Genomic DNA, 25,894 nt, shown 5'->3' with positions numbered 1-25,894 from the left:
TGCTAAGAGGAAGGGGCAACAGAGCCAAGCTTCCCTACGGTGCCTACCTTGGTGGTCCCCCTGGCTTCCTTCACCTCCTGCCTGCTGGGGAGCTCTAGACTCTGCAAGTCGGATCCCATTACAATGCTCAGAACTAGTTCAGGGTCCCCTCAGGCCCAAGCAACACTCAGAGAGATCCACGCAAATGAGATACAAATCAGTGTCCTTGGCCAGGCCCTGAACAACCATAGTCAGGACAGTTCACCCTGTTCTCCCTGAGGAACCAGGGATGCCAGTCTGGGTACCATTCCAAGGCCTGAATACTTCTTGGGCACTGCAGGTTGTCATGGACCCCTCTGAAAATCTCACACTGAATTCCAAGTTCAACTGAGCTAACCCTGCCTGCCACTGTGCCCACTCCCCTAAGTTAAAGTGCCCAACTTACATACAGGCAGACAGCCTACAATCACGTGGCACATTGTCACCAAGAGTGGCAGTGAAATCTGCAGTCAGGATTCAGAGTCAGAAAGACATGGACTCAAATTCTGTCTCTTCAATTTACTACCTCAGTAACCTTAGGGCAAATCATTTAACCTCTCAATGATAGAGCTGGACTAGCTGAGCTCCAAAGTCCCTTCCAAATAAAAATCTATGATGAAAGAAATTAGATGGGAAAACAGGTACATTAATGCACCGCTGGTGAAGCTGTGAATTGGTCCTGCCATTCTGGAAAGCAATTTGGAACAGTGCCCCAAAAGCTATTAAACTATATCCCCTTTGACCCAGTGATACCGCTACTAGGTCTACACCCTCAAGAGATCAAAGAAGGAGGAAAAAGACCTATATGTACAAAAACATTTGTAGCAGAAAAGGATGGGACACCGAGGGGTGCCCATCAGTTGGGCAATGGCTGGTACATGAATGTGATAGAATGTGCTGTAAAAAATAACAAAGGGAAGGGTTTCAGAGAAGCCTGAGTGGGGCAGCTAGGTGGCACAGTGGATAGAGCACCGGCCCTGGAGTCAGGAGGACCTGAGTTCAAATATGACCTCAGATACTTAACACTTACTAGCTGTGTGACCCTGGGCAAGTCACTTAACCCCAATTGCCTCACTAAAAAACAAACAAACAAACAAAAAAAAACCCCAGAAGCCTGAGGAAACTCTTATGCAAAGTCTGATGCATACAACCGATGCAAGGTGAAATGAGCAGAGCCATTACAATACTGTAAAGATAAATGACTTTGGGAAGTGAGTGATACAATGACCAACCACAATTCCAGAAGATTCATGATGAAACAAGGTCCCTGCCTCCTGATAGAGAAGTGATGTACTCAGATTGAGACTGTATGTATGTATGTGCACATACATATACACACATACGTGTGTGTGGGGGGGGGGGTGTTGCCAATGAAGGAATCTGGGGACAGGTGGGATGGATAGAGTACCAGGCCTGGAGTCAGGAAGACTCATCTTCCTAAATTCAGATCTGGCCTCAGACACTAACTGTGTGACCCTGGGCAAGTCACTTAACTCTGTTTACCTCAATTTCCTCATCTGTAAAATGCACTGGAAAAGGAAATAGGAAACCACTCCAGTATCTTTGCCTAAACAGTCCCCAAGGAGTCACAAAGAGTTGGACATGACTGAGACATGACTAAACAACAAAAAATAGGGAGTTTGTTGTGCCTGACTATATATGTTTTAACAGAGGGTTTGTTTTTCTTGCTTTCTCAACGGTGAGAAGGTGGACCTTTGTTTGAAAACAGAATAAAATTTAATTTGAAAGGAAATCAACTAGAATTCCTACTCAATCCCACAGCAGGGACCCTCTGAATAACCAGAAGTGCCTGTGGAGAGTTTAGAGGGAGGTAAGACAGATCAAAGCCCTTCCCACCAAACCAGGCGGGAGTTTGGGGGAGATGGACACTCAGGACATTTTATACATAATCTGTAAATACTCATCTACTGTTGTGTTCCCCATTAGAATGTAAGCTTTCTGAGGTCAGGGGCTATTTCACTTTTATCTCCGGGTCCCCAGTACTTGGCTCTGTGCCTTGCATGTAGCAGATGCTTAATAAAGGCTTATGGACTGACTGCTTCATTACCTGATTGATTATTCAGGGGCTTCTCCCCTACTGTCTCTAAGTAGGGCACTGTACTCTTCCTTTATTTCCCCTACACGATGGCCAGGGAAAGCCCATGCCAGCCACTCCCACAAGCTATGAGTCACAGTACCTACCATCTCATACTCTTTTTTTTTTTTCCTTAAGGCTGACAGTTTCTCAGACACTACCTAGCCTGGATGTATTAATAGCTGAGCACAGGCAGAGTGTGGGGGAAGGAGGCTACTGAGTGCCAGGAACTGACTCCTTTAAAGGAGTAGGCTCTTTGCTAAAAAGAAAAAAAAAAAGAGGGTGGTGGGTAGGCAGGGGTGAAAGGACAGGGTGGGGAGTGGGGAGACAGGGGGGAAGAGAAAGGGGGAAAGAAAGTGGGGGGAGGGGGAGAGAGGAGGGGGGAGAAAGAGAGCTAAGCTCTCTAAGGCACTGAGACGGTCAAACCCCATACCACTAGGGACTAAGGAATAAAAGGGAGTGACTCAAGCTGGAGGCAGCAAGTTCAGACGGGGTTTGAGAAATGGTTCTGGAGTAGGAACATTGAAGGGGAAAATACTGGCTGTGTAACCTTGGGCAGCTCATTTAACCCCAATAGGGCTCAGTTTCCTAATTTGTTAAAACAAAACAAAACACACCAAAAAAACAATCAGAGCATTGAGCTCCGGGGACCCTCTTGTTCTAAATTCTCAGATGAGCCACTTGGGAATACTCACAGGCTTTGGAGTAAGATTAGGGACAGAGACAGGGGCCTCAGGAGGGAGAGTTTGGCCACCCTCAGGACCCAGCCTCAAGTCACCCCTTTTCTCCCAGGCTTATTTGAGATCCTCTTCCGCCTTTACAAACTAAGTTCTCCTCCCCCAACCCCCCACCCATCTGCTCCATTCATTCACTCTACCTGGGTTTCCCCCGCACACTTGCCTCCAGAATTCTCACTGTTCAGCTTTTCAATGTCTGATATTTAATGAAACAAGCTGGGATTTAGGTGTGTCTTGTCTCTCTCGTCAAATTGAGGGCTGCCTGAGGGGAGAGACTGGGTCCCCCTCATCAAATGCGGAACCCCCTGACAATAGAGCCTGCTTCCCCCTATCATCAAGTTGGGAGCTCCCTTCCTCTGGATCCCCTCCTGGGGCATGAGATGGACTATACACGGAGTGTGGAGGTGGGGTTTGGGGGCCTGGACAAATGGAGAGATGATACCAAGAAGGAGCTCTCAGCCCAGGACCCAGAAGAAACACAGACCCCACCCATGCCTCTTCTCTCTGCAATAATCCAATCAGTTTTGATCAAGGCAGCTAGGTACTGGCAGTACAGTGGGGACTTGGGAGTCAGGAAGACCAGAGTGCAAATCCTGCCTCAGGTCCTTCCTAGCTGTGTGAACTTACACAAGTTATTTAGCCTCTCGGCCTCACTTTCCTCATCTGTAAAATGGGGACAATAAAAGTACCTAGCTCACAGCGTTGTTGTGAAGATAAAATGAGTTAATACATGTAAAGCAGAGAACTTTCCTTAAAGCACCATATACACACTAGTAATATTCCTACCAATAGTATCTATTAAGCTACTACCAAATGCCAGGAAGCACTGTGCTAGGCACTGGGGATATGAGTATAATGGGGTTTTATTGTTTTGTTTTTTGTGGGGCAATTGGGGTTAAGTGACTTGCCCAGGGTCACACAACCAGTAAGTGTCACTAGTGTCTGAGGCCGGATTTGAACTCAGGTTCTCCTGAATCCAGGGCTGGTGCTTTATTCACTGCGCCACCTAGCTGTCCCCTGGATATGAGTATAATGAATGAAAGAAAACCGTAAGTGCTTGGGTCCCCTGTAAGATGGGTACTTTTATTTTTTAAGATTGGGAAATCTAAAATATTCCCCATTTTGTAGATCAGGAAGCTAAGTCCTTGCAGTGACTTGACCAAGGGCACACTGCTAGCAGGTAAGCAGAGGAATGCCAGGCTCTCACCTGCTGCCCCACCCATCTCAGGACCCCAATATACCATCCCCCAAGACCCCACAGGATGTCAACACCACCACAGAGCACAACCAGGCCCTGGCCCTTGCCTAGATCACACTTGGCTGCTGAGGTCCCAGACAACCAAAGGCAGTGGGAATCTGTCACTTTCCATTCCAACCTTGACTGCCTCTGAGGCCCAGGACTGGGAGTCTGATGCCCCATCACAGTAAGGCTACGCTTCCCATGACTCCCCAGAGTAAGGCTGGGCCTCCCCAGAGCAGCAGGAGAGGGGGAGCCAGATGAGAGGGCCCGGTGCTGCTATACCTCTTTGAAGTTGTCAAAGGCAGCCAAAATGATGTCGTGTCCCCCCCGCACCAGACACACAGCAGCCAGCAGCTCCAAAACGAGAGCCTTGGTCCTGGAAAGAGATCGGGGGAGGATGAGACAGGAAATAAATGTAGGCCAAGTTGGGAGGGAGGAACAGAAGAAATGGGAAGGGATACTTTGAAGATGGGGCAGCTGGCTGGAGCAGAGAGAGGTAGAGCGGGGTGGGCCCCGGGCTGGGAGTCAGGGAAATGGGGGGACAGCTAAGGTCAGGAGAGGAGACGCTGGGAAAGCTGGGACCTCACCTGGGACTCTTGTTGTTGAGACTCAGCGTAATCTCATTGACACAGGCCGGATGGTTCATGACAAGGCTGAAGCCAGACTGGGGAGAGAGTCAGTCCATCAGTCAGTCCATCATTATAACAAGGTCTACCCAGGCCACATGCTCCCTCAAAACTCCCAGTGGGCCCCAGACCAGATTAAAATGGCAGTGGGAAATGTTTAACAAAATAAATCACAGCACAATACAACATAATGTTCATTTGTGGTTTTTAAGTCAGAACGAGGCCCACAGGGATCTGCTGCTATTTGAGTTCTGACACCCCAGGAGTGTGATCATTCCCATTACACAGATGAAGAATGAAGCTCCAAAATCTGAAAAGATCCTGCCCAAGGTCACGCCACTAGTACAGGAGTCAGAATCAGTGTCTGAACCTAGACCTTTTGACACAGAGTCAGTTCCATCTTGTCCCTCTGCCTTTGGGTGGAATAGTGGCCAAATTCCATTCTGATTCTGAACCATCTATCTTCTCCCCTTTCCATCTCTAGTTGGGAATACCCACAGCCTCCACTAGTCACTCACTGAAGACCCCTCAGCATATAACTACCCTCAAGGTTACAGAATCACCCAATCTCAGAACTGGAAAAAGTCTCCACTCATCCCCTGCCTGAAGGTCCCTAGCATAGAGTAGCCCACTGCCCTTTGCTTTTAGGAAGCTCTCACTGTTAGGCTGGTTTTTCTTCTATCAAGCCTAAATCTGCCTCTCAGTAATTTATTGTACCTAGGTCTGATCCCTTAAACCCCAAGCATAATAGATCCAATCCTTCTTCTCCACGAGGATCCTTCAGACGCTTAAAACAGCTATGGCCTCCCCACGCTCCCAACGGTATCTTTTTTTAGGCCACCTAGTGCCAATTCCTTGAACCAATCCTAGCTTCTTTATATAGTACCTCGTCTCAATCTCTTTCTTCCACCAAAGTGCACTTCCTCTTATCCTGCTGTAGTCACTGTTCTCTGTCTAAATATCCCTTTATCCTTTTAAAGGCCCTAAATTGGGGTTTTCTTTAACCTTCTTTATTCTAGGCTAAATGATCCTGGTTATTCTTCTTTTTTTTTGTGCAGGGCAATGAGGGTTAAGTGACTTGACCAGGGTCACACAGCTAATAAGTGTCAAGTGTCTGAGGCTGGATTTGAACTCAGGTCCTCCTGAATCCAGGGCTGGCACTTTATCCACTGCACCACCTAGCTGCCCCAATCCTGGTTATTCTTTTTGGTTTTGGTTTTGGGGTTTTTGGCGGGGCAATGAGGGTTAAGTGACTTGCCCAGGGTCACACAGCTAGTAAGTGTTAAGTGTCTGAGGCCGGATTAATCCTGGTTATTCTTAACTATTCCCCACAAGAGTCACGTATAGGGATGTGCTAGAGCCAACTCAAACTGCCTCATGTGAGAAAGCTGATTGTTAAATGTTCAGTGGGAGCATTTTCACCTTGGAAATTGGCAAATGCTATTCAATCAGGACTTGATTTATTGTTTTGTTGATTAAGTCCAGACTTAAGAAAGTGGGAGATACCATGGACGATGAAGTAATATCAAAACATTTTATAGCAAGTTTCTCTGATAAAGGCCTCATTTCTCAAATATATAATAAATATAGAACTGAGTCAAATTTATAAAAAAAAATAAGACCCATTCCCCAATTGATAAATGGTCATAGGATATGACTAAGCAATTTTCAGAAGAAGAAATCAAAGCTATCTATAGGCATGTGAAAAACACTCTAAATCATTACTGATTAAAAGCAAATTAGGGGCAGCTAGGTGGCACAGTGGATAGAGCACCTACCCTGGAGTCAAGAGTACCTGAATTCAAATCCGACCTCAGACACTTAACACTTACTAGTTGTGTGACCCTGGGCAAGTCACTTAACCCCAACTGCCTCACTGAAAAAAAAAAGGCAAATTAAAACAACTCAGAGGTACCACCTGACACCTATCAGATTGGCTAATATGACAAAAAAGGAAAATAATGAATGTTGGAGAAGCTGTGGGAAAATTGGAACACTAATGCATTGTTGGTGGAGCTGTGAATTGATCCAACCATTCTGGAGAGCAATCTGGAATTATGCCCAAAGGGCTATAAAGCTGTGCATACCCTTTGACCCAGCAATACCACTTTTGGGTCTTTTCCCCAAAGAAATCATAAAAAAGGGAAAAGGACCCACATGTACAAAAATATTTATAGCTGCTCTTTTTGTGGTGGCAAGGAAATGGAAATTGAGGGGTTGCCCATCAATTGGGAAATAGCTAAACAAGTTGTGGTATACGAATGTAATGGAATTCTATTGTGCTGTAAGAAACGATAAGCAGGAAGAGTTCAGAGAAACCTGGAAGGACTCACATGAACTGATGATGAATGAGATGAGCAGAACCAGAAGAACATTATACACAGTATCATCAACATTGTGTGTTGATCTACTGTGATGGACTAGATTCTTCTCACCCAATGCAATGGTACAGAAGAGTTCCAGGGAACCCATGACGGAAGGGAATCTCCAAATCCAGAAAAAAAAAAAGAACTGTGGACTAGAGGTGCTGATTGAACCATACTATTTCTTTTGCTTTTGGTGCTGTTGTTTTTCTATTTTGAGGTTTTTCCTCATTGCTCTGATTCTTCTCTTACAATATGACTAATGCAGAAATACGTTTAGTGTTATTATGTATATATATATAATCTATATCAGATTACCTGCTATCTATGGGGGGAGGGAGGGGAGGGAGGGGAGGGAGGGAGAAAAATCTGAAATTGGAAAGCTTGTATAAACAAATGTTGAGAACTATTTTTACATGTAACTGGAAAAAAATAAAATACTTTTATCAAAAAAAAACAACTCTGAAGCTACCTCACACCTATCAGAAATGACAAATACTGTAGAAGATGAGGGAAAATAAGAACATTGATACAGTAGTGAGATAGTCTAACCATTTTTGGAAGAATAATTTGGAAAAAGGCCCAAAAGACTATAAAACTGTGCATAGCCTTTGGCCCAGCAATACTACTACTAGGTCTGTATCCCTAAGACATCAGAGAAAAAGGAAAAGGACCCATATGTACAAAAATATTTATAGCAATTCTTTTTATGGTGGCAAAGAATTGGAAATTGAGGAGATACTCATCAATTGAGGAATAGCTGAACAAGTTGTGGCATATGATTGTGATGGCGTACTGTGCTGTGGGAAATGACATGGTGGGAAATGACACCGCAAGACCTATATGAACTGATGCAAAGTGAAGTGAGAAGAACTGAGAGACCATTGTGCATAGTGACAGTCATGTTGTACAGTGATCATCTGTGAAAGACCCAGATACTCTGATCAATACAATGATCCAAGATAATTCCAAAGGGCCCATGATGAAAAAATGCTCTCCACCTCCAGAGAGAGAGAATTGATGAACTCTGGGTGCAAACTGAAGTATAATTTCCTCACTTTATTTTTCTTGCTTTTCTTGGGAAATATGACTAATATGGAAGTGTTTTGCATGATTTCACATGTATAATTGGTATCATATTGCTTGCTTTCTCAGTGGATGGGGGAGGGGTGAGAGGAAGGGAGAGAATCTGGAACTCAAAATTTAAAAAGAGAAAAATGTTAAAAACAAATAGATGGGGCAGCTAGGTGGCGCAGTGGATAGAGCACCGGCCCTGGAGTCAGGAATACCTGAGTTCAAATCCGGCCTCAGACACTTAACACTTACTAGCTGTGTGACCCTGGGCAAGTCACTTAACCCCAATTGCCTCACTAAAAAAAAAAAAAGAAATAAAGAAATAAATAGATAAGGGGCAGCTAGGTGGAGCAGTAGATAAAGCACTGGCCCTGGATTCAGGAGTACCTGAGTTCAAATCCAGTTTCAGACACTTGACACTTACTAGCTGTGTGACCCTGGACAAGTCACTTAACCCTCATTGCCCCACAAAAATTTTTTTTTAAATAAATACATAAATACATAAAAATAAATAGATAAATTTTAAAATATTTTTAAAAAGAGAAAGTGTCAATAATACAGATTATATATAAATGTGTATTATATATAAATATAGTAATATAAATATAATACACATAAATTTGTGTTTTATATATATATATATATATATATGGGACAGAGGGTGGTAAACAATGCCCGGATGGCTAGAGACAGTCTGAGACTGACATGGGAGCATTTGAATAGAATTTCAGGGCTCAAAGCACCCCACCCCATCCCCAGATTAAAACAAAATGGTAGGAGAGGCAGTGTGGTATGTTCCATAGAGGTATGGACTAGGAGTCAGAAGACGTGTTCAGATCCTGACTCTGCCTCTTAGCTGGATGACAGAGGCTCAGAGAGTTCCCTCATCTAAAAAAAAAAATGAGATCATATCAACTCTCACCTACCTCAGAGGGTTGTAAGGATCAAATGTAATGTATGTAAAAAGGGGACAGATGCTGGACTTATGACTTCCTTGGTACAGGGAACTCCTTAATGTGGACAGACCCTCTACCAAAGTAAGGCTGGCATCTACTCTGCAACTCATGGTCTTAGTGGCCTAGAACACAAAGAAGTTATGTGACTTGCCCAGGGTCACACAGCCAGAGAAAGGACTTGAACTTAGAACCTAGGTCTTCTTAACTCTGAGCGTAGCTATCTAAACACTACCACACATATCTGCCTATGTCTCTATGTCCCTGTCTGTCTGTGTCTGTCTCTCTCTGCTATGTACCAGGCACTGTGCTAAATTCATTTACAAATATTATCTCATTTGATCCTTACAACAACCCTAGGAGGTAGGTGCTATTATCATCCCTACTTTGCAATTAAGGAAACTGAGGCAGACTGAGGTTAAGTGACTTGCCCAGGTTCATCCAGATTAATAAGCATGTGAAGCTGGATTTGAACTCAGGTCTTCCCGACTTCAGGCCACATTGTAAAATGTAGAAAATAACAGCACCTCTCTGGGTTGTTATGGAGATGAGACTAATTTTATCAGGAGCTTTGCAAATTTTAAACTGCTATACAAAAGGTTTTATTCTGGCTCTGGTTTTTTGTTTGTTTGGTTGGTTGGTTTTTGGTGAGGCAATTGGGGTTAAGTGACTTGCCTAGGGTCACACAGCTAGTAAGTGTTAAGTGTCTGAGGTCATATTTGAACTCGGGTCCTCCTGAATCCAGGGCTGGTGCTCTATCCACTATGCCATGTAGCTGCCCCAAAAGGTTTTATTCTTATTCTCATGAAGTCATTACTACTAGTTTACAATAGTGTAGCCCATGACTTCTCATCCTATGTAATTTTTGTCTGTGTCCTCCCATAAAGTGTCCACAGGGGGTCCTTGAGATCTAGGTCTCTTGACATCACACAGATACCAATGAAGAGCACAGAGCTCTCCGCCAATTACCCCTTCCACAAGGCCAAACCCATAGCCTCTTCTAGCCTTGTATGTCTTCCAATGCGATCTCCCACAGTCCTGTGCACAGTTCTTTGCTGGTAAAATGCTACAATCTACTTGTCAGATCCCTGGGCCTCTCCTTTGTCCTTGGGGTAACCCACCACTTAATTCTTTAGAGGGTAGTGATATTCCATGACTCAAAGCCAAAGGGCATCACTGGAAGAAGCTTGGAATCTTTAAAAACACTGAGTGATTGGGGGCAGCTAGATGGCGTAGTGGTTCAAGCGCTGGCCCTGGATTCAGGAGTGCCTGAGTTCAAATCCAGCCTCAGACACTTAACACTTACTAGCTGTGTGACCCTGGGCAAGTCACTTAACCCCCATTGCCCCGCAAAAAACAAAACAAAACAAAAAAACACTGAGTGATTTCCCAAATGCAAACCAGTGCCCTTTCTTGCTCCTTTCCAATTCTAGATCCAGGTTGGCCTCCCTCAATAGGGTCTATCCAAGGTATGCGTGGACAGTTATAACAAATTCCTTTGGCTGATCACAGGCCTCATCTAGGAGGCTTTGCCACATTCTGGGACTTCATGCAATCAAACAGTTTCAAACCAATGTGATTCATAGTTCCTTCTGCTCTTCTCTACTCTGACAGTCACTGTTCCAGGCTGAGGGCCATTTTGAATTTTCTTTGTTTCCTGGGCTGCCGTAGCCAAACAATTCCTAACTTAGTGCCAAGCCTATAGGTGATAAGCCTCTGAGCTGATCCTCAAATAAGAGACCTTGTGTGTCCCCTGGACCATACGTGAAACATTTCCATTTTGGCAGGTCTAGTCAGAGCTTGGGCTCTACAAGCACAGCCTCCAATAATTCAGAGTCCTCTCCATTGCAATGATGAGGAATTAGAGGATTTTTGCAGAATAGGGATAGGTAGGAAGAAAGAGTGCAGAGGGCCCTCAGGGGTAATTATATGTATAATTATTGGATATTATTATATATTATTCCTATATTATCATATCTAATTATATCTTTAAATGTTAAATCATACATTTTATTAAATATTTGTGTCAAAATATTTTAATATATTATTATTCTATTCTACCATAATCCTCCTCTGATATGTTATCGCGATACCAGAGTAAAACTGGGTTCCCCAAGACCACACAAGCCAGCAGAAAACAAGCTCTGGCAAGTCCTACCACGTTTACCCAATAAGGTTTCAGCAACAGGGCCCATCTGCTATGGGAAATAAGTACAGAGAGGTTCATCACCAGTAAGCTGGGCACCAGGTGACCATGGCAAACCTCATCCTCATTAGTATCTCATGACTGTCACCATCACTCCAAGGTAGACTCTACTGTCCCAGAGTCATGGCAGGAACCCTATATTCTAACCACCTTCCCTCAAGCTGGAACCCATAGCAGTCCCTGGAGTTCAAACTCAGAACTGCTGTTTTTCATGCTCCTGGCTGGGAAGAAGAGCGTGGCTTCCCCAAGAGCTGGGGCTGAGCTATTCTTATCCACCCCCACCGTTCTGGGATGTTCCTAAGGGCCCTGCCATCCCCTTTTCACCCAGAGGACAGGCTCTGCTCACCTGGTAATTCATGATTGCACGAAGACACATGATGCATACGTGGACATCATCCTTCTGGCTGACGATACGGGAGTTCCTCAGGGTCTTCCGGCTGTGAGCTGGGTTTAGCCTAGGCCATAGCAGACAGGTTAGAGCCCAGAATATCCTTGGGACCCCCTCTTCCTGGCCCTGCTATTTCCCAGAAGGAACTAAACTTTCAGGGAGTTCTAGATAAGGATACCCTCCTTCCTCCCATCAATTACCAGCCTGCCACAACCCTACAGTGCCAGACCTAGTTAGAGCCCCTAGGGACTTTACCATCCCCTGGAAAAGGACATATAATACAGGTTCCCCTCTTTTGCCCAGATATATGCCTTCTGGGGGAGATCTTGTTCAATTCTAGCTGGAGGGGATTAGATCTGAGACAAGTTATATTATAGACTATACACTCCTTGAGGGCAGAGACCATGTCACCATTTGTCTTTACATCTCCCAGCATCTAGCTGGAAGTGGGGGTGGGAGGATAAAATCATGGTGCACATCGTAGGTGCATAATAAATGTTTATTAAAGTGAGTGTTAAGGGGCAGCTAGGTGGTGCAGTGGATAAAGCACCGGCCCTGGATTCAGGAGATCCTGAGTTCGAATCCAGCCTCAGACACTTGACACTTACTAGCTGTGTGACCCTGGGCAAGTCACTTAACCCCCATTGCCCCGGAAAAACAAAAACAAAAAAAACTAAAGTGAGTGTTAAGGCTTATTCTCTTCCTCTACTTTGGGTTACAAATGAGGAGCTGGAAGGACTAAGAGAAAGGTAACAACAATATTTGGTGTCAAGGGCCCAGGCTCTGCTACTTAATACTTGACTAACCTTGGGCAAAAACTGCTTTCCCTTACTGGGCCTCAGTTACCTTATCTGTAAAATGATGGGAGTAGACTAAATCGGGGCTTCTTAAACTTTTTCCACTCATAACCCCTTTATACCCAAGGAATTTTTACATGACCCCATTTATAGGTATGTAAAATAGGTAAACATAGCCTTTTACTGTTGCCAAATTTCTCGCAACCTCCACTTTCAGTTACATGACCCCATCCAGGGTCGCTACCCACAATTTAAGAAGCTAGGGACTAGATTACTCCTAAAGTCCCTTCCCAATCTCAGTCAATGATTCTAGGATGTAAACACTTGAACTAATTTATGTCTTGCTTGAATGTATATGCAGTGGCCTGCCTGGCCCTGAAACATGAATTTGAATAACTCCCTGTGCATCTCCCTGAGCCCAGAAGCCACCTGGAGGCAAGAGATAGGCCTGTCTGACTTGCCCTTCACGGTACCCAGTTGAGCACAATGCCAAAGGACTTCAGTGCTTAAGCAAGATTTTGATGGGCACCAATGGTCAATTACAATTGACATAAATAAAGTTGTGCCCCTTTCTTTCTAAAGCAAGAGGACTTTGAGCTGAGTATGCATGTGAGTATGACCACCTGGGCCCCGGGTGGTGATGGAGAACCAGGGATCCTCAGGGGATTCAGTGCCCAAACTGGGTGAAAGGACTGTCTTTCCTCCCCATGGCCAGCTGAAGCAACAGCCCCAGTGGGAAAGCTCCTGGATTTGGGGTGGGGGGCAGCAAAACTAGAGTCTTCCAACAATGCTAAAGTAAGAAGATGGCAGCTCCTATTCCCCCCACCCCACCCAGGGAACAGGGATGGGACCCAAGCATGCACCCCAGTCCTGCCAGGACATTACATACCGAGGAGAAGGGGGACATCTAGAGGCAGCAGGAGAAAAGAAAGAGTTAAGAAGGAGTAAGAAGAGAGTCTCAAGAGAACTTTCCCTCTGTCCCTTAGGCAGCGAGAGTGTATAGAGTGCTGGGCTTAGAGTCAGGAAGACATGAGTTCAAATCCCACCACAGGCACTTAGTAGCCGTGTGAGCATATCCCTCATCTGTAAAATGGGGGGATGAGAGAATGGCTTCTAAGATCCCTTCCAGTTCAACATCTATGATTCTATGATCCTTAGAGGTCTCCCCCACCAGACAGGAACTAACCAACTGGTACAACCACTGCTGCCAAGCCTCCCTTAGTCCTCCAAACATTCCCAGAACAGTATGAGGAAGAAGAACAGAGTGAACACTCGTTACCTGACAGTCAGGTGGCGGCCTTTGCCCTGAGATAGGGAAGAGGAAGAAGAAGATGATGGTGGAGAGCCCTTGCCGAGATCTTCGACTGACTGGTCCAGAGGCTTGCTCTTCTCTGGGCTGGGGGTGCCATTATCTGTGCTCTCCATGTCATACCTACGGGGGCAGATGTATTGGTGGGTCGCGGACCCAACCTGGCAGGAGCAATGGTGACAGCTTGAAGAGGCTGGAGCCAGGAGAGAAACAACAGTGATCAGGGAGAGTCCTCCCCAGGTTAATACAGGGAAGGAAGAGCAGGTGCACAGATCGGTAGAGGAAGATGGCTTCTGCCAACAGGTACATCTATGGACTGCCCACTAGGTACATGGCCTTTGGCTAATGTGGGAAAAAGGAAGGAGAAGAAGCTTTTACATAATGCCTGCTAGGTGCCAGGCACTGGGCTAAGCACTTTACAAATATTATCTCATTTGATCCTCACACCGACCCTGAAAGATAGATGCTGTTACTGTCCCCTTTTTTACAGTTAAGGAAACTAAGGAAAACAGATATTAAGTGTGACTTGCCCAGGGTCACACAGCTATTAACTGTCTGAGACTGGATTTGAACTCAGATCTTCCTGACTAGAAGCCTAGCTGCCTCCAATACTAAGGAGACTACAAGGAAAAAATAGGATCACAGGCACTAAGAACCCTAGAGATCATCAGTCCAGCTCGTCCATTTTTACAAATCAATAAAATTAGACCCAAAGAGAGAGGAGGGAGTGCCTAGCAGTAACATATTATCTTTTGTCCTTATCCCACACCTCAGTGGAATGTAAACTTCTTGTGGACAGGGACTATTTTGTCATGTCTATGTATCTCTGACACCTCGCACAGTGCCTGGGACATAGTAGGGACTTAATAATTGTTTGAAGGAGGAAGGAGGGAAGGAACAGCTCTGGAGATTTTTTTTTTTTGCAGGGCAGTGAGGGTTAAGTGACTTGCCCAGGGTCACACAGCTAGTACGTGTCAAGTGTCTGAGGCTGGATTTGAACTCAGGTCCTCCTGAATCCAGGGCCGGTGCTTTATCCACTGCACCACCTAGCTACCCCAGCTCTGGGGATTTGAACTAAGAACTATAACTTAGGTGCTCTTATCATCAAGGCTCAACACCACGGTACTGCTTACCGTAAGACTGGGGCTTCTTCTTGGGTCTCCCCATAGCTATTTCTCACACCACCCAAGAACAGGGCCTTTGGTTCCATGTTGCATGTGTGTTTATGTCATGGGAGTGGGAGTCTGGCCAGGGGAGGGAAGGCCAAAAGAACCAGAGCCGGGTTACTGTGCCAGGCACGACTTGACCACCAGCCCAGGAATCAAGGTGGGAGGAAGGAGGGTGTGATATCAGGACTGCTCATCTACCTTCCAGACTTCCTGCGTGGGGTGAAAAGGGGCAAAAATAGGATGAGGGAAAGAGGGGCCGCTTGGGGTGGTCTTACGTGACTGAACACTGGGCGAAGGCCAGGTACTCCAGCAGCACGTCCAGGCCTTGGTTCTCTTCATTTAGGAACTCTTGCACCCACCTAATAGAGAAAGGACATAGGCCAGGAGGGGCAACTTCCTCTGAGGCTAAAAGGAGAAGCTATTGCTACTGTCACTTCTTCTATCCCCAGCCTCGGGGCTTGGTGAGGAGGGTGGAGGGAGAGAAGAAAGTAAACACTTCAGCAGTACAGTGCCATCTTCCAGGAGCCCCGAGGGAAATGCCCACTGCCTCATGATGCCTCCCAGACACACCCTGACACTGGCTCAGTAGACAGGAGCTCCCAGGCACTAGCTGTGGTCCATGCCAGGAAATTCAGGGCACAGAGTCTACCATCAATTCTGCCGGGTATGGGGTCGGGGGTGGAGGGGCCAGATAGATGGGGAGGAGGAAAAGCCCACTCCCACCTCCTGCTGGAAGAGAAGGGAAGAAAAGGACCAAAGGCATCCCCCAAGTCCCCGCCAGGATACAGAATATAAGGTAGAGCTTAATTCCAAGGTTCTTGTTTTTTAAAATATTTTGATAGTTATACTCATTTAGCATTTAGTTATATTTCTTTTGACAGACAGAATTGATAGTTGTAATCTTTATAATTGATTTCCTTTGTAATCCTATGTATTTTATTTTGTGCAGTTAAAAACATCATTCTGAGACGGCGTTCACAGGCCTCACCAGACTGCCCAAGGGGTCCGTGATATACAGAAATGGTTAAGAACTCCCGTTTTAAATGGATATAATTTATTCCCCTCCCTTCAACAGAGGCACCTCAGCTCCCTGAAACAGAGGCCAGATGGGAAGTCAGAGGTCTGGTCTGATGATGGTGAGAAAGCAAGAATACCAGTCCCAGAGACTTGGACCCTAGCTTAGAAGCCACCCAGATCTGCTAGGACATAGGAAGTCCAGGGGTCCTCACTCACCCAATGTGGTTGGTCCTCAGTGAAATCTCCAGCTCCCGAAGCACCTGTGTAGACTCCTGAACTCGCCTCTTAAACTAGAAACCAAAGGCAGAGGAAGCCTGGTAGGTAGGAACCCCAGGACTGCCCACCCTCTCTCTCTTCAGGGCCCACCTGGGTCCCTCTGACGGCAGCCAGGAAAGCGCGCGCGCACGGACACACCCTTTTCATGCTCCTGCCTCCCCTTCCTCCCCACCATAGCTATGGGCAGGCACAGACGCTCCTCCTATTCACACCAATCTATCCAAGGTCCTCTCTCATTTGTACATACATGCACATGTCTCCACATACACACTACTCTATTCCTGGTGCCCAAGATGTGAGAGATGCAGGGAAGAGAGAAGCAAGACGGTATAAAAGGAGGAAGATACCCCCAGGTTTGTCATCCAATCAGCCGTCACCTTTCTGCTGACTCCACCCGTTTCCAGGTAGCTCCTAAGTTTCTGGATATAGGCCGCTGGGGGGTTCTTGACTTGGAACCGCTCCTAGGAGGTGGGAAAAGAGAAAGGGGGAAGGGTCCTTGAGTGCTTCCATAGCCCAACTCTCCATCTGCCCCCTCTAACACACAAATGGAGAGATCTGAGCAAAGGTGGTGGAAGGGAAAGAAAGAAGGGTACAGGATGCTAGGGTCTGATCTAAAATGAACCTCATCAATCACTTTGGCCACCCCCTTCATTTTACAGATTAGGGAACTGAGACCCACAAAAGCTAAGTGGTTTGCCAAGGAAGAGTAGAAAGAATACTTAAGATGAAAAGAACAGAGGATCTGACCTCAAAGGAAATGGGTTCAAATCCTCCTACTGTCATTTACTATCTGTGTGACCTTGGACAAGTGATTTATGCTTTCTGGGCCTCAGCTTTCTTATGTGTAAAAAGAGAAGGTCAGATTAGACGACCTCAAAGATCCCTGGCAGCTCTTAAGTCAGTCAGTTGGGTGGCAAACCAAATAGAGTGCTGAACTTAGAGTCCAGAACACTGAGTTTGAATCCTGTCTCAGACATGTACTAGCTGTGTGACACTGGGCAAGTGTTTGTCTCAGCTGTAAAATGTGATGATGATAGCATCCACCTCCCAGCACTGTCATGAGGATCAGGTGAGATAATACACATAAAATGCTTTGCAAACCTTAATGTTGCTATTGTTCAGTCATTTTTCAATCATGTCTGACTCTTTATGACCCCTGTCTGGGGGGGGAGGGGGTTTGGCAAAGATACTGGAAAGGTTTGCTATTTCCTTCTCTGGCTCATTTGACAGATGAGGAAACAGAGGCAAACAGGGTGAAATGACTTGCCCAAGGTCACACAGCTAGTGTCTGAAGCCATATTTGAACCAGGAAGATGATGAATCTTCCTAACTTCAGGCCCAACACTCTATCCACTGCTCCACCTAGCCACCCACAAACCCTTAAAGTGTTACATAAATGCTAGCTACTAAAATTGATCCCATGAACAAATAGATAGGATTTGAACCCAGGTCTTTGGGCTTTAAATGCAGGGGTAGTGAGTCATAATCTATTCTGGGCTGTAGGGAACCTTAGGTCTGGCATATAGTCCAGCCACCTCACCACCTCCCAACCACCGCATGTGAAGGAAATGAAACTGGGAAGGGAAAAAGAGGAATGAGCAGTCCAGATATGTTAAGACTAAAGAAGGCAGGCACATCTCTCCAATGATAAACAGAAGGAAGAAAGCCAGAATCATGACTTTACCATCAACTTCTTGTCTGGCCAAGTGACCGGGCTAGGAACTTTATGGTGGGTGACCATTCTTTACAAAAATGTGTCACTCCCACTGCCCTCCCCTGGCCATCCCCAGCACTGGGCACTGCCACATGGCTCTCTTTCCAATTCAGCCCCCAATCCCTTCCAAGAATGAAGGACACTGAAAAGTTACTTATAAGAAACCAGTAGTGTAGCAGAGACAGTACTGGTTTTGAACCTCAGTATTCTCATCTGTTAAGAGGGAATAAGGGGCAGCTAGGTGGCGCAGTGGATAAAGCACCGGCCCTGGAGTCAGGAGTTCCTGAGATCAAATCCGGCCTCAGACACTTGACACTTACTGGCTGTGTGACCCTGGGCAAGTCACTTAATCCCTATTGCCCTGCAAAAAATAAAAAATAATAATAAAAAAAAAAGAGGGAATAAGAGGGAGGGGGAAAGCACTAGCCCTGGATTCAGGAGAACCTGAGTTCAAATCTGACCTCAGACACTTGACACTTAATAGCTGTGTGACCTTGGGCAAGTCACTTAATCCTCATTGTCCCACCAAAAAACAAAACAAAACAGGGAATAAGAACATTTGCACTACTTACTTCATGGGGTGACTGTGGGGAAGGTGCTTGGGCTTTCCCTGCCCTCCCCACCCCTCCCCATGATTCATGTATGTATATGTATATAATATCATTCTATACATGAAGCTTGTGCATGGATGTATTAGGGTACTGTTTAGTTGGAAGGGATGAATACCAAGCTATGTTCAAAAGCCCCCAGCTCCGTGCCCTGGCCTCTAACACATCTCTCAGCATCAGCCTCTGACCACACCCTCAGTTCCTAAGAAAGACCTGAAGGCCTTGCCTTGTGTTGACGGTGAAGCACCACTAGATGGCGCCCCTGCCCCTTCCCAAGCTCTACCCACACTGCCACCTTGGGCAATGGGCCCAGATGCCATACCCCTCCTCTGTCCAGGGCTCAGAACCACGGGAGGGAAATTCTGGAGCTGACTTCTGGGACCACTGCCCTTGGTCCACCTTCCCAGTGGCCTGGGCAGCGCCACACTCATCCTCGAGGCTGGTGCTCCTGGTCACCCTCTCCTTTCCAGAGCCTGCCACCCCCTCGAACCATCTGCCCAGCCCAGGAGTGGCAGCTGCAGAGGTCTTAGTAGGCAGAAAGCACCACCCCTCCCCTCCCCTCAACACACACACACACACACACACACACACACACACACACACACACACACACACACACCAGCTGTCCTCCAGGCCCCTCCATATTCTCATGTTGGAGCAGGTTCCCATGTCAGAGGGCACCTGTCAGTAGGGGCACACATGGCTTATCTCTGTGTACCTATCAGAACATGTTCATAGGTGCCAGTGCCTGCTTCTTTCTAACAACACTGGCCCATGCCCAAAGAGCCCAGAGTTGAAGGGCCCCTACCTATAACATTCTCCATGCCCCCAACTTCTCCTCTCTCAGCCCCTTTGATAACAGCATCAGGAGCCTTTGCAAGGCCACCAATTCTGTGGATCTTATCCCTAGTCCTATGCCCAGTTTCCAGTTTAGTCACCTGCTAAGCATCCCCATCACCACCACCACAAACACACCCCATGATGATTCTCAGCAAAGCAGCTCTGCCATCCCATTAGCAGGAGAGCCAGGACCCAACCCTGGGTCTCAGGGGAGGTTTCCTTACTCATCCCTCCTCCTCCCTAGCTGCTTGCTGAAAGAGAAGGCTCCTTGATGTCTTTCCATTCCTCACTGCAGTGGCCCAGCCCCTCCCTCCTGGGCAGCCTCTAACAGCAGAGCTGATGGTCTAGGGCAGGGCAGGGCAGGGAGAAGAACATGGGCATCTGGCAAATCTCAAACATGGGGGGTGGGGAGGAAGAACCAACTAGTTGTGTGAGTAAATTACTCAGTTTCTCTGATCCAGAGTCTATCTGTAAAATGGGAACACATTCCTCCTGTACCACCTTACAGGGGACAAAATGAAAAAACACAAAAAGATAGGTTTCTTCTTTGGTGCCAAAACACATCAGGTGATATAATGTTACTATTATGATATCAAAACATCTTAATAAGAGCAATTATAGTTTTATAGTGTTTTAAAGTTTATAAAACGCTTCCCTTACAACAACAAGCTAGGTGAAGAAGTGGATAAAGCTCTGGATCCAAGTTCAAATCCAACCTGAAACACTAAATGTGTGACCCTGGGAAAGTCATTCAACTGCTTTCTGCCTCAGTTTGCTCATCTGTAATATAAAGAGGGAAATGACCCATGTGTACAAAAATATTGGTAGCAGCTCTTTTCTTATTAGTAGTTCTATTCTTAGTGGCAAAATTTGGCAAACAAGGGGCTGGCCACCTGTTGAGGGATAATTAAATCAATTATGGTATAGAAATATAAAGAAATATTGTACCAGGAGAAATGACAAAAATGCATAGCTTGATAAAAAAAAAAAACCTGGGGAGATCTGTATAAACCGATGCAGAATAAAATGAACATAGCTGAGAAAACAATTTGTATAATAAAACAATATTAAATTAAAAAAAAACCCAAACCCAAACAACTTCGGAAAACTTGAGAACTCTGATCAATGTACTGGCAAGGCACCATTCCAGGCATTCAAAGATGAAGCCTGCTACACACCTCCTGACAGAGAAGTGGTAGACTGAAGATGCAGAAGGGGCTACATAATTTTGGATATGGCCAATGAGGGAATTTACTTTGCTTGACTATGAATACTTGTTGCTAAGGTTTAATTGTCTTTTTTTGCTTGTTTAATTGGTGGGGGGAAGAGGGGAGGTGGCAGTGGGAGGGAAAGAGAATAAATGCTTATTAATTAATAAAGCAAATAACTTCTCTCCCCCCAAAAATAAAAACTACCTTGTGAAATTGGAAGCATTCTTATCCACATTTTACAAATGAGGAAATTGAGAGGGAGGTTAGAGATTATGTGACCCGTGCATGGTCACACAGCCAAAAAGCACCAGAGCTGAAATCCGAACCCACTGCTTTTTTTCTTTTTCTTTTTTTCTTTTTCTTTTTTTCTTTTTCTTTTTTTCTTTTTCTTTGCGGGGCAATGAGGGTTAAGTGACTTGCCCAGGATCACACAGCTAGTAAGTGTCAAGTGTCTGAGGCAGGATTTGAACTCAGGTCCTCCTGAATCCAGGGCCAGTGCTTTATCCACTGCACCACCTAGTTGCCCCACCACTGCTCTTTTTCTAACAGCATACACCTTAAAGTCATCCTCCCTTCCCCTTTCCCACATCCTTGGCTGGGAGAAGGCTTGCATCCAGATGGATAAGCCTCTGGTGGGTGAAGGACATATTCCCAGGGGTCCACGGTGACTCTGTAGCCTGGGAGTGGGCTGCGTCAATGTGGTGGCGATCTGTATAGTTGGAGGATCCCCTCTTCAATGAGAACGCAGACTCACCAGAATATTTGAGGAACGTTTCTGGCTTTGCTCTCAGGGCAGCCCTGAGCCCTTCAGACTAAGTGTTTATGACCTAACCAGTCAGTTACTAAATTGGTGCTTTGTCCCTCATGGGGAAAGTTGGGGGGGAATTCCTAAGATCTGCATAAGCCACTCCACTCCAGGCCCTAAATCTAGGCCACAGCTCCTTCCCTCCACTGACTATCCCTCCCCCCCAGAATTCTGTTTCCCCACTGTACCCTCACACTTTACCAGCTGAAGGATTATTGGAGATTGCTTCCCCGCTGCTCCCCCTCCCCCATTCCCCACACCCTCCTCTTCGCCCCCCTTTGCTCTTACCTGGTCACAGATCAACTCCCACTTTTTCTCACTGTCATACTGGCACAGAAGCTGTATTTTGTCCGGGGGCAGGTTCATGCAGTTCTTCCAGGGGCAGAGAGACAAATGAACAGAGGCGTTAGTGTCTAGGGAATGGGATGGATGAAGAAGAACAAACAAGGAGAAGGTGGGAAAATAGGGAAGATACAGGGTCCCCAAAGCCCATGACAGATCATCCCTTAGCAATAGAGCTGAGGATGAAAAGTGGGAGGCATGGGTCCCAAGGCTGGTTCTTTCAGCAGCTCCCTGAATGACCTTAGTCTGTTCTTTAACTGTCTTAGGCCCCAGTTTCTCCATCCCTGACATAGATTTGGCCTACTTTCCTCCCTGACCTGGTGTGAGGATATAACAGGAGAGCCAAGTACTATGCAATGCACAGGGAGTCCTCTCCTTCCCTTGTTAGCCATGCCCATGGGCCACCCAAGACACACACATGCATATAAGCTACCCCCCCCATATATGCACAAACACTCTCCTGAGTATCATTCACTTCCCTTATAGGAACTTAACACCCAGCAAACTACTCTGTGGAGAAGGGCCCTGGCTCCTCTTCTTTCTCTCTCCAGTGCGGGCCTTTCAGGGTCCTCTGATGGGCACAGAGTGGCCATTTTGCTTGGAAAGTGGTAGAAACTCAAGTCTGGGGAGATGAGTCATGGTTTCTCGAGTGGGAAGGGGACTTTGGAGAGGAAAGAACATACCCCACAGGAAATAAGACAAACCACCAGGGCCTAGGGTTTCAGCCTTCTGGGTTCTCCTACCCCCTACCTGGGAATTCCCTTGGGTGACGGTGCCCTTGGAAATCTAAGTCTTAGAAAAAAAGATCAACCTTTCTCTTTCTTATCCACCTTCCAAGACAGATCCTCGGTGGAATAAATCTGCAAGGTCACTTCACACTTTCCTACTCCTAATCACAGTCTTTTGCCCAGAGCTGCTGAACTAGTTGGGTGGGGAACTCTAGAGGCTTTTTAATAGGCATGAGGGCCAGGTTCATTCTCCCTCAAGGGTCAAACAGAAATTTAGACTCCTAATTTGACATTCCTAGAGAACTCTAGGTCAGAACTCTCTCTGTTCTCTCTCTCTTCCTCTCCCTCCCCTCCTCTCTTTCTCTCTCTGCTTCTCCCCACCCTGACACCCCATGCGCCACTCCTCTCACCTCTCTTTTAATTGTGAACAGTAAGTTCCCTTCGCTTACATATACCCCTACCAACCCATTCACATACATGTACACATCCCCTTTGCTTACATACATATTCCATACATACCTCTTCGTTTAATACAGTGCAGAGAGCTCTAACTTGGAGTCAAGAACACCTAATTTCAAATCCCAACTCAGACTCTACCTGTGGGACCCTGAGTAATCACTTAACCTCAGTTCCCTCATCTTTAAAATTGGAGCCAGGGAGGGGGCATCTAGGTGGCACAGTGGATAAAGCACTGGCCTTGGATTCAGGAGGGCCTGAGTTCAAATCCAGCCTCAGACACTTGACATTTAACTAGCTGTGTGACCCTGGGCAAGTCACTTAACCCTCATTGCCCCACAAAAAATTTTTAAAAAACAAAAAACAAACAAAAAACCAAAAAAATTGGAGCCAGGAGTTAATAATAATAGTACCTGCTTCCTAGGGTTGTTGTGAGGAACCCATATGACTAAATGCCAACTCCTTTGCAAACTTTTAAAGTTTTATATAATTGTTGGCTATCACTGTTATTATTAAACAAACACTATCACACACACTTCCACATACTAATTCTCTTGAACATACCCACACACTATAATGTCCTTATATCTACACACCTACACACAATGCTCTCATAAACATCCCCCCAACACACACGCACACTAATTTCTAGTATATATACCCCCTGGAACACTAATGTTCTCACATACCCCAACCTACTTGCCTCACACACTCAAATATTCCTAAGTTTTCATGAGTTCAAATTTTATCATGTTCTCCCATATGTGTGCCCTCCTTGCTCAGCCTCCGTTCAACCCAGGAAGAAGTTTTTCTATCTCACAGACCCCTTTGATAGTCTGGGTGAAGTCTATGGACCTCTTCTCTGGAGAGTGTTTTTAAATAATTGAAGGAAATACATTTCTAAATGAATGCTAAAATGCTAAATAAATGAAAATAAAAGTGTAATTTTTTTTGTCCCATCCAAGTTCATTGGATACACTGAAAACCATGTAGAGACCCCTTTTTTGCCTCTGTGATTCCCAAGTCAATATGTGTTAGCTCATCATCCGAGGGAGAGTCTAGGCCACACCCTCCCATAGAGCTTCCTTCCTCAGATGGCTCCCTTCCAGGAAGATCAGTTTGGGTTTACCCAGAACTGAAGTATGGACCTGGGGAACCTCCGAATTTTGGAAGATGTCAAGCCTCGCCCCCAAATCACTGCCCTGTGGAGGACTGTCCCCTTGGCAACAGGAAATGAGGTGCTCAGAGCGCCACCATTTCCTAACTGTTCCTCCTGGGCCCACCCCCACAGGAAATGTGGTAACCGTTCCAGGCCTAGTAGCCTGTTCCCCACAGACAGAGAATGGTCAGGTTGGGGAAGACAGTGGGAGAACATCTTCCCTCTCCCCCAGTTATGAAACAGGAAACCACTTCTATCTTCTCTCTGCTCTCCTCACCGTGCAACCACCAAAAGGAATAGACCAAGTGGTCAAAGGGCAATGGTGCTGGTCTACCCCCAAAAAGGTTTTGTTGGTAACCTATTGGTCTAATCTGCAAAGCTTAAGTGATAACAGGCCCTTAGATATCCTGTGCCAACAAATCACCGGCTTGGTTTGGGGGTTACAAAAAGCCATTCCTCAAGCATAATTCTGCTTAGATCTCCACCACCACCCAAGACAATCCCAGATGTCTGCTATTTCCATCTGATTTCATTGATAAGACAGAGGTGACAAAGAAAGAGGTCACAAGTGAGGGAGGAGCCAGAGCTAGACAGATAGAGACTAGGAAAGAGAATCAAAAGACAAAGAAAGTTGGGAAGGAGAGGTCAGGAGACGGGGAAAATACAGAGACAGGCAGATGTCCCCTCCCCGTGCCCTGCAAAGAAAAGCGACAAAGATAGAAGAACTAGGTAAGAAAATGGGGGAGTGAGACAGACTCATAAAACAAGAGAAAAATATGAAGAGAATAAGAGCAGCAATTGAGAAAGAGTAAAATGGAGAAGAAAGAGACAAGGGAAGAGATACCATACCTTATGAGAGGAAGGATACCATATCTTTGATGGAATTTATGAAGTTGTAGAGGAAATTAAAAGAACAGGAGAAGATCTAGAAGCAATGGGGTCCAGAAACCATGGAACAAATAGGACAGGGAGGCCCGGAGCCTTGGGGTGGGGATGGGGAGACATGGAAAGGCAGAGGAATCAGCTCCCCACTGGAACTTTTTCCCATTGTCCTCTCCATCTTCCTCAGCCCCAGTGACCAAAAATTCTTCTATAAAATGACTATGGCTTTATTGGGGGGGGGAGAGGCACACAATACTTGGGGGACCATTTCCAAGAGTTGATAGAGATAATAATTTGATGATTTAGAGCTGGAGGGATTATCAGACATCATCTAGTCCAATCGTTTCATTTTACTGTTGTAGAAAAAGGTCTAGGGGGCAGCTAGGTGGCGCAGTGGATAAAGCACCGGCCCTGGATTGATGAGGACCTGAGTTCAAATCCAGCCTCAGACACTTGACACTTACTAGCTATGTGACCCTGGGCAAGTCACTTAACCCCAATTGCCTCACAAAAAAAAAAAAAGAAAAGAAAAGAAAAGAAAAGAAAAAAGTCTAGAGAGATAAAATGACCAACTAACTTGCTCAAGGTCACAGAAGTAAGAAGTGATAGAACTGGAATTTGAACTCAGGACTTTTGACTCCAGAACCAATACTCTTTCCAGGGATACCAGGAAGCAGGCAAAGGAGGCAGTTCTGGTGCTATTAGATGCTGCAGTGCAATGGATAATGGGAGGTGTTGAGGTGAGGAAAGATTAGTGGAACACCTGGTTTTCTCCTAGCTCCCTCCTGACACTTATACAAATGAGAGAGAGCTCAGATCATGCCTGTTCCCCTTCCCCAAATATTAGTCATTTCCCCTCCTTCCCACCCCAGTCCATCAAA

At 45.8% G+C, this 25,894-nt stretch overlaps 1 protein-coding gene across 8 annotated transcripts in view; it reads right to left on the bottom strand.

Annotated features, from left to right (window-relative positions):
- Nucleotides 1-25,894, bottom strand: part of FMNL1 (formin like 1) — a 58,050-nt gene that overhangs the window by 14,369 nt on the left and 17,787 nt on the right. For 3 of the 8 annotated variants that reach the window (XM_044004846.1, XM_044004841.1, XM_044004842.1), the window contains exons 2-10: nucleotides 21,735-21,818; nucleotides 16,616-16,729; nucleotides 16,209-16,282; nucleotides 15,251-15,334; nucleotides 13,777-13,929; nucleotides 13,387-13,404; nucleotides 11,659-11,767; nucleotides 4,678-4,754; nucleotides 4,373-4,466 (exon numbers count right to left, since the gene is read on the bottom strand). In XM_044004846.1, the coding sequence (XP_043860781.1) occupies nucleotides 4,373-4,466; nucleotides 4,678-4,754; nucleotides 11,659-11,767; nucleotides 13,387-13,404; nucleotides 13,777-13,929; nucleotides 15,251-15,334; nucleotides 16,209-16,282; nucleotides 16,616-16,729; nucleotides 21,735-21,818 (807 nt within the window). The remainder of the gene's footprint in view (nucleotides 1-4,372; nucleotides 4,467-4,677; nucleotides 4,755-11,658; nucleotides 11,768-13,386; nucleotides 13,405-13,776; nucleotides 13,930-15,250; nucleotides 15,335-16,208; nucleotides 16,283-16,615; nucleotides 16,730-21,734; nucleotides 21,819-25,894) is intronic. The other 5 variants (XM_044004849.1, XM_044004848.1, XM_044004843.1 and 2 more) reach the window with 3 other exon arrangements.

This window comes from Dromiciops gliroides, chromosome 4, assembly GCF_019393635.1.
Source record: "Dromiciops gliroides isolate mDroGli1 chromosome 4, mDroGli1.pri, whole genome shotgun sequence".
Taxonomy (NCBI): domain Eukaryota; kingdom Metazoa; phylum Chordata; class Mammalia; order Microbiotheria; family Microbiotheriidae; genus Dromiciops; species Dromiciops gliroides.
This window is presented reverse-complemented; position numbering and strand designations above follow the sequence as displayed.